Genomic DNA, 9,486 nt, shown 5'->3' on the forward strand with positions numbered 1-9,486 from the left:
AAAAGGGAGGCACCTTTACAAAATTAAAAGGGGGGGGGGGGGGGGGAGCGCACCCGCCCCTTTTTTTGTGCAAAATTAGTACCTATAATGAATTATTCATCGCTGTAGGGTTAGTTAGGACAACATTGTAAGATTATATTAAATGTTTAAATGTTTAAATGTTTCCTTGTTTCTTTTCTTCCACATGTAGGATGCTCATCTAATGAGTGCAGAGGAATGCATTATGGCTGGTGACTTCCAGAACCAACATCCAAACCCGTGCAAGCTAGCCAAGGAGGGACACTTTGGTTCAAAATTTGTGACGTGTATAGTGACAGGTATGTATTCCAGACTTCATGGAGACAGATGTAATCAAACAAGTGTGTGGGCTGTGCATTTCAGGGCAAATATTGATGGCGATGTGGCGTATACATTTACGTGAGTGTAGAATGCTGACTGGCTGTTGTAACGGAAGGCATCAAAATTGGACTACATGCATGTTTGGAAGTTACATAACATTAATATTCTTTAGAAAATTTTTTATTTCGTCATCATTTTCTGCATTTGTGCTTAAGAGATACAGACTGTATTTAGAACATTGAACCCCAATTTCATCATCCCATTGATTCCCATCCCCTGGTGCTGAATGATACTTTTTTGTTGCAGTTTCGTATTTGTATTGTTTAAAGGGAAAGTAGATGTTTAAAAGGAAAGTAACTTAATTAGTTCCTTTCACTAATCAAGTGAGGTTGCATATAGTTTATAGCCTCACTCGAAGGCATCCGTGCATTTCTTGTGTCAGTTTTCCAGTTTACTCTGATGTAAGAGAGCACACTCTTTTTCTTTGAGAAAAAAAAATCCTGTGTTCACAACAGCATTGTCAGGAGACTGAAGTTGATTTTGAAACAGAATGTTTATTTCTGAAAGGGCGTCTTTGTATTTTTTTTCTTTTTAGTTTGATGTCTTCTCCTTGTTCTGTTCAAATTGCAGGGGACTCGACTAATCAGATCCACATGGAGGCCTACCAAGTGTCCAATCAGTGCATGGCGCTTGTCAGGGACAACTGCCTATTACCAACAATTGATGCCCCTGAGCTGGGCTACATCAGAGAGTCAACCAATGAGCAATATGTACCTGATGTTTTTTATTCAGTGAGTGACGGCATTCCATCAGAATATGGGATTTTTAATTGTCGTTGTTTATTGTTTGTTTTGTTTTGTTTTGTTTGTTTGTTTGTTTGTTTGTTTTTTGCCTTTTTGCCTTTTTCACCCCACCATGAAGATTTGATTATAAATGATTGAGCTGGTCCAAATGACTGATTTTATTTTGTATTATATCTATATGATTTTTGTTTTATCATCATCTGCATTATACAACATCAAAGTCAATCTGAAGAACAAGAAGAAGAAAATTAGGAGGGAAGAGCACAATTTGAATTCAGTTTTGGCTAGGTCTCATAACAAATGAACATCTGATATTTGAGTGAAAATCAGAACGTGAGCATAACTGGTCAGAATTCATTTTGCAAGTTCTTGATCGGAATTATGCAATAGAAGATTATATATTAAGGTTATATGGAACTGTACAATTTTGGCAACTGGGAATTATTTTCCATTGATTGTTTTATGTCACCTAGCGTAAACATTTGCTGAATGTGGTTTGCATTACTGCCAGCAATTTCCGTACTAAAAAATAAAAGTAACATTTGTGGTAGACCTCTGATGTTTCTGGTTTTGTACCGAAACTGTAAAACAAGATAACTGCATTGAAACAACATGTAATGTTGGTTGAAGAACCTGTTAGCCTATCAAATATTGATACATGAGACTAATGTTATTACTCTCTCTCTCTTCCCAAAGTATAAGATGTTGGTAATTGATCTTAGTTGGTGAGATTTCAGGCAATATTCACGACTTATCCTGTTACAAATGTGAATCTATACATCTTGCGAAATATCTTTTCATAACACTGGTCACGAAATGCAGTGAATTGCATTTATTTTTGACATAGCCATGTACCAAATCTGATTTGAAGCCATACATATTTCCATAATTATTATTATTAAGTCAGTCACGTTTGCTTGTGTGTATTTGCAGGAGACTGATAGCTATGGCAACTCATCGAAGACCCTGGCCAGACCTCTCCCTGTGGAGTTTCTTCTAGTCGATGTGAGCAGCTGACAAATCTCTACATAGGGCACTGCCATATTTACTTCCCTCTTTCTCTTTCTTTCATTTTGATTCGCTTGTTTTCTGTCCTTTGTATTGAAAGGAGAAAGCTAATTCTTCTGTCTGTAAAATTCACTTTAAATTTATTGGTTTGCATATTCTGCTAAGCATGATCTGGTTTAGTGTACCCATTTCGGGTGATACGACCCACATTAGTGCACAAGAAGAAAAGAAAGAATATGTGAACATTATGGTAGAGAACGTGAGAAACGTGATGGAGGGAAAGTTATCCTGTTTTATGTCTTCACTTTGATTCAGCTGAATGCATTTAATTTCTTTTGCAACATTTGACTATCAAAACATCTTGTTTGTTGTGAAGTTCACACTATGTAGTGTAATGTTGCTAGAATTTCTAGTTCATGCCATGCATTAATAAACCATGTAGATTACCTTCTCCTATTTTTGTTTGCTATATTAACCCGTTGAGTACGAGTCCCGAGTATACTCGGGTAAGGGTCTATGGGAAATGCGTGATGTAGCAAAATCAGCCCGTCCTCAACGGGTTGATATTGACATTTGAAACAGAAAGTTGGGGCCAGGACCTTTTCTTTTGTCATTTTTCAGTAACTTGAAGTAGTTGTGAGGAAGGTAATATAGCCAGTTAGGCCTCGCTTGACCTCTTGTTGACCCTTGCTGTTTTTCACTCTCTCTTTGGGATGACCCCCATCAGCTGCCAGCTGGGTTTGCCAAGGATGCCACCTACTCATTCAATGCCCAGCCAGGTCTGAAGCCCTTCCCCATAGAGAACCGCGCAGGCATAGGGGAGGTGCAGGGTATGGAAGCCCTGACCCAGTACATAGGGCAGTTTGGAGAGAAGCAACTCATGGATGCCCTGCTGGACTTCCACCTGCTGGTGTATCTGGCCACCATGGACCTTTTGCCTCTCAGGGTGAGTCTCATCTTCAGGACGAAGAGGGAGGAGGAGGAGGAAGGAGGAGGAAGAGGAGGAGAAAGAAGGGAGGAGGATGAGGAGGAGATGGTGAAGGAAGAAGGAGGGAGGAGGAGGAGGAGGAGGAGATAGACGAGGAGGAGATGGAAAAGGAGGAAGAAGGGAGGAGGAGGAGGAAGGAGGGAGAAAGAGGGAGGAGTAAGAGGAAGAGGCAGAGGAAGAGGAAGAGGGCTGGGAGGAGGAGGAAGAAAGGACGAGGAGGAGAAGATGGAGGAGGAGACACTGATACTGTTCGAAAGTGCATGGTATATTCTTGTAGACAGAGAAAGATGCCTACTTACAAGACACTGACATACAGAGGGAGAGAAAGAGGGCTGAGGAGAAATGCAAACTTGAATTCAGTTAGATTGAATACAATTGGACTTATTTCATACTCGGCATGAAAGAGAGTGAAAATACCTACAACTGCAACACAAATGGAAATAGGTACATTACAGCGAGAAAGAGAAAGTTTGCTTTGAGAACAAAACATGATTACACATTGAATGCAATAACAAACATGGCAACATGGACACATGGTCAAAAAGTGAACGGAAATTCAGAGGCATCTGTACAATACTCCCCGTTTTGTTTTTTCTAAAGGATCACATGGGACCACTCCTAGAAGCCCTAAGGTCCAGGGACAAGGATCTTGTGGATGCCTGGTCTAAGTGTGAGCAGTGGGCCACACTGGAGCATATTATAGCAGCCCAAGGTATAGTCAGTGCCTACAGAAAAGAGATTTTTATTCTTTTAGAAAATGATGAAGCAGATGATCAAATGATTGGTTGAGAGCATACATTACACTAGGCGTTTATTATACCTAATGCATGATTTTTCCCAGTCAATAATAAAGTATAATAACTAGGCAGTAGCACTTTCATGTTGCTATGGTGCCTATTCATGATTTCATATTGTTGGTTTTTTTTTTACTTACTAAAATTCCTGCTGCAAAGTTTAAAACACCTACATTTGAAATTCTTAAAACAGCAAGGAACTGTTTCATCATTTTATGAAGCAAATAATACACATCATTCAAACACTCAGTACCAAAAAAAGTCCAAAAACCCATGGCAATTGCCTCAGATGTGTAAGACTGATCTAAAGGCACTTTGTGGGGGTAATTCTTGCTAATGCCCTTGCCAATGTGTGTTATTTTCATAATATTCTCCATAGCTCTACATGCAAGTAAAGTGAGTTAAAGCTAAAATTTTATCTCACAGGTGTCTGTATCTAAACACAATACAGACAGCGCTAAGAAAGCTTGTACAGTGGACTCCCGTTATAACGAAGTCCTCGGGACCGGCAGTTTTCTTTCGTTATATCGGAATTTCGTTATAACCGAACAAATAAACAATAGAAATACATAGAGTGGATGACACTGCAGCCCAAATTTTTACTTCGTTATAACCGGAATTTCGTTATAACCGTGTTCGTTATAACGGGAGTGCACTGTAAATGTATTGAGTTGTATTAGACGTTACACCATTCTGTTATAACACTGTTGCAGTACGATATCCTGGTAGATAAGATGACATTTATGTCACTGTATTTATTAGTCCACAAGTCTGTTATCACGATATCTTGGTCTTGTTATATGTCAGGTCCATCTCCTCGGGAAGGGGCAACAGCCAGTGCGAGTGGAGCTAGCGGGGCGTCCACGTCATCCTTTGTGGCAGGGACGTGGACGTGTCAACGGTGTACCTTCATCAACCAGAACTCTGCATCAACCTGTGAGATATGTGATGGACCAAGAGGATGAGAAATACGCCTCAATTAGTTCATGTACTCCCTTTTTTGTTCTCTCTCTATCTCTATTTCTATCTCTCTCTCTCTCTCTCTCACACACACACTCTTGTCAAGCTGTGGACTGGAGATCAAGAAAGCACTAAGAAAGGATTCAGATGAAAAGGTGATTTTTCTCCATCTGTTATTTGGAGATATGATAGCTGTAGTAAGATGTATGTGTGTGTTTGTGGTTTGACATTGTTCCATCAAGAATGAATGCTGCTCCGGTCCACATTGGTAATGTGAAGATTCATTTCAGTCAAGCAGTGAACTTGCAATGGTATTTTTGCAGTGTAATTGCTGTATGAAATTCACATACCTAATAATGCTATGTCAGGGTAGCTCTCACAATCTCACAAGATTTATAGGAGTTATCCAACATTTAAAAGGATCATTGATCCGCATGCATTTTTGATACTGATTCAGGATGTGAGAAGACCTGGAAGTCTCATAGAAGCAAAATCTGAGACATCCAGAATGATTTTTTTGGGAAAAAAGTCTTTTCTCTAATTTCTCTTTTTCAGTCAGCTCCTCATACTTTATCGGGTTGACTCGAAAAAATCCTCATTTATAAAAGAAGCATGGGGAGTTTGTGCAAAATTAAAGCCAAATATATATATATATATGTTACTGCAGTACATTAAACAGTGTACTAATAATCCATAATGTGATGGAATAGAGTTTACCATTGACATACTGAGAGAATACAGAAGTGTCAGCTTAGAACTCAGATAATCAAAAGAATCCTGTCAAATCTAGGCGTAGTTGGGATGAGTAGCTGGCACGCATTTGAGATGAAAAGCCTTACTTGTTAGTTTGCAAAGCAGCATTTCACCAAGAAGGTATGTTGGGCCGTATGTATTGCTGGCTTGATACTGCCATCTGAACATGGTTGATACCATTCTAAGGTATTGGAATGAACAGTACAGCTTGAATTTAATCAATTACTTTCAGAAAAATAGAATAGATATTCAACTTGTCAACACCATCATGTGACCAATTCAGACATGCAGAGTAACACATGTCCAGTGTTCTGCTACATCTTGTTATGGTTGGAGGTGGAGAGTTTAATAAGCAGGACTCAAAAGCATGAAATTTAAGTTTTCTTTGCAACGTGATGCATGTTGTGCATTTTTGCAATAAAAGATTGTGATGCTTTGCAGTTATTACGAGACTGATAAACACTACAGTTCTCATCATATACACAGTTTTGAGATGGATAGACCATTATGACGTAGAAACAAATAATGATTATCTAAAAATTCTATTGTGATTTGCATATGATCACACACCTCCTTCCATTCTGCTAATCTTATGTAGAAAACACACAAACTAAGATGTTTGTGAGGTTTTCTGTCTCTCGTTTTTGTGCATCTAAACAGAACATAGCTTGGAGTAATTTGCATCCACACAGCAAGATATACAGCTATAAGATATTGTTCCCTGTGAATGTTTGAGCTTCTTAATTACAATAGCAGAATTCTTTATATGCAACTACTCCAGTGCTAAAGGAATTGCATGTTCCTATAAAATTTTCTATCATCTTTCACAATTAAAGGTGACTTTGTCAAAGTCTCTTACATTATATTATCTGTGCACGAGTGGGGCGCAAGGGAAATAGCTGTTGTTTTCAAGAATAGCAGATATTTGCAGGAACTTGGAAAACTACATCTGCAGGGAGTGTTGCATCCTGTGCTGGGGTTAGTATTATAGCTGGTCATGTCATTAACTGTCTGTATTGAGAGTAAAAACACACCTGTTATTACAACTATAGCAGGTGGAATGAACAGTTTTTACAGTTCCACACATCACATTTTATATTAGGACAGTGGACAAGCATAACATTGTTTTGATCCCATAAGTAGCAATATTGTGATATCTGTGCCAGAAGATCAGACAGGAAATCTCTCTCTTTTTTTTTCAACAATAGTTACCCCAATACATACATGTATAATATAATATTCTATGCATCTAATATCCATGAGCTGACTTAATGACCTTTTCGGTTTCAGAATGGAGTAGTAACTGATGAGTGGTAAAAGATGTTTAGTCTCAATGATACGAAAAACACAAAAATGAAGGCATGATATTTACGTGTAGCTCATTTTTTTTTCCTTGATTGAATGAATGAAATTGATCAAAACTTCTTTGCAAGTTCCTGCGTATGCACCCTCATACATCCTGCATTATGTGTGTATCCAATACTCTGGTGTGAAACAAGAGGAATGAAAGTATACATTTACCAAACCAAATCTACAAACACTCATAATTCAAAGTAGTACACATTACAAATTATGCATAACCATCTCTTTGCTATGGATACAGTCAAGTCTAGTTGTCTTTGCAAATGAGGCAAGAGCCAACTTGGTCTCTCTACATTTGACTAAATGTAGAATATGTATACACATAGTACTAATTTCTCTTTCAACGTGGTGACAAGTTGTCGGAACCTGTAAGTAGGAAGATATGTTGGACTAGGTCCCGTCATTGATCCTTGTTGAATCTTGTGATCTTCTCACATCCAGTTTTCCTGTCATTTTTTTTTTCTGTACTGCCTTTCTTATGAATCTTTTAATGGATCCTATGGTCTGCCTTTACACCAGTGGATGCATCACTTTTGTAGTAACTCACACAAGGGGTATTGTATGCCCCCAGAAACATGCTAAATGCTCATAATACTCAAGGAAACATGAAATATGAATGAACTTGACACAAAAACAGAAATTTGCATGTGAGTGCATGTGATAGAATAAACAAAGTAAAGCTGTATTTGCACAGCAGTGATAACTTTCCATAATGTGAATATGTGTGTGTATTCAGCTACTATGTACAGGATGGCACTTTCCCCAGTGCAAAAATCCCATTATCTTCACATGTTGCATGCTGGGTGAGAAGTCACAGTTACAAACTGAAGAGTTCAAATCCTAAAATGTATCTTCAGTGTAGTGTGTAGTTTTCCATTTGAGATAGGGTGTTTCCCTGTTAAAAGCACCGATGGAAACACATTTTTTCTTCTACCAATAGTTCTGTTTTCAGTCACATTACTGTAGGTCAAATTTTTCCAATTGTAGTCTGCCAAGAATTGATTATTACATTTGACATGACCATGGTATATCTAAACCTTGATATTCAGCCACAGTATGGAATTTGTCACAATCTGCCGTTATTGCTATGCGAATGATCAAAATATGTGAGAAACTCTTACATGTAGAATAAAAGACTTCACTTCTTTTGATACATCCTTTCTGTCTTCAGTATCTGGCATTCAGTTCCAGAATTCCACGTACCATTATTATGGTAGCTTGTCTATTGATATTAACGGCACCGAAAGCAGCAATCCTTTGCCACGTTTTGCCTGACGTATATGACGGATGACCCATCATCGTTTTGCAGTGCCTTTCATAATCGCTTGTATGGCTTTCTGTTTGTGTCTATAATCAAGAAGAGTACAAAGTATGCAATCCTTGCCATGGCACTGATGAGAGGCAAATCGATAGCAGAATGTGCAGCTCGAGTTCCTGGCGTGGGAGTCCCTGGCAAGAATGCTGTTGTATGCACACTATGTGTGTGTGGATGCTTTCCCAGCATATTCTTCAGAGGATATTAGTGTTTTCTTTTACAGGTCTTATACCAGTTTCCTCTATCACATTGCATAAATGGAAGCTGCAATGTGATTACAATCATTTGAGGACTTCACCTTTGACCTTTGACCCATGAATCCACATGTCTCAGTGGTAATTCTACTCTGCATTAAAAAAAAAAAAAAAAGGAGAAGAAAACAAAACCATACCTGAAATAAAGAATGTATGTAGGATGGGTTTTAATTGTAGGAACTAGTGTCAAAAAAGACTGGGATAACATTTTCCCAAGAGCATCCCTAGTACAACTGTACGTAGAGGACTAAACTACAGTAATCAAACATTTGTTGATTGATGATGTATTGTGCATTGTCAAGAGAAAGATGTGTTATGTGGTAACTGTTATTTCTTACAGTAAGTTCAAATGAATACACGCATTGTAAAGTTTGTATTGATTTGGTATCAATTGAATTGTTTTCTGTTTGATAAGTAAAGAAAGTATGATTACAATGAAATTAAAATGAGGTCTTTTGACAATATATGCAGATTTTAGGTTGACAAAATGATGAAGATCATCCTTGTTATTGTTTTAGACATTTCCGAAAACATAATAAACATGATATTTATGATGTTAATTTAAATTGGTATATGTGATGTTTCATTCTTGCTTGATACTATATGAGATGATAAAAATGTATTAAAAAGAATTAATATTCCACATGCACTGCTACATTGATGTGTTACCGTTTTTGGTGTGAAAAATGCAACTGGTCATTGATGGACTGGTTTACAGGTTAGATATTGGACATAATGCAAACCAGTCTTTCAGTTGGGATCGGTCAACAGACTGTTAAGGGAAGATCAGAAAGCATTGTTCCAGTCTTTCCAGTATTAGAGCAATATTCATGGCATTTTTTTTTTTCTCAAACTGAGGGATTTTATTTAAAATCAATTGTTCGGAATCATGCAAAAGTCAATACAAGCA

The 9,486-nt window shown here is 37.8% G+C and overlaps 1 protein-coding gene across 1 annotated transcript; it reads left to right on the forward strand.

The window, feature by feature from the left end:
• Positions 1-190: 190 nt before the first annotated feature.
• On the forward strand, positions 191-6,204 carry LOC139714355 (nuclear protein localization protein 4 homolog; the record flags this gene model as incomplete). The annotated part of the gene is made up of 6 exons (XM_071626064.1): positions 191-317; positions 970-1,130; positions 2,076-2,147; positions 2,878-3,096; positions 3,739-3,850; positions 4,740-6,204. Coding segments are annotated over 6 exons (849 nt in total), but the record flags the coding sequence as incomplete, so codon positions are not given.
• Between the last annotated feature and the right edge of the window lie 3,282 nt (positions 6,205-9,486).

The sequence above is a fragment of the Diadema antillarum genome, unplaced genomic scaffold (genome assembly GCF_040938485.1).
Source record: "Diadema antillarum isolate AM-2024a unplaced genomic scaffold, OU_Dant_1.0 seq00002251_RagTag, whole genome shotgun sequence".
NCBI classification, from domain to species: domain Eukaryota; kingdom Metazoa; phylum Echinodermata; class Echinoidea; order Diadematoida; family Diadematidae; genus Diadema; species Diadema antillarum.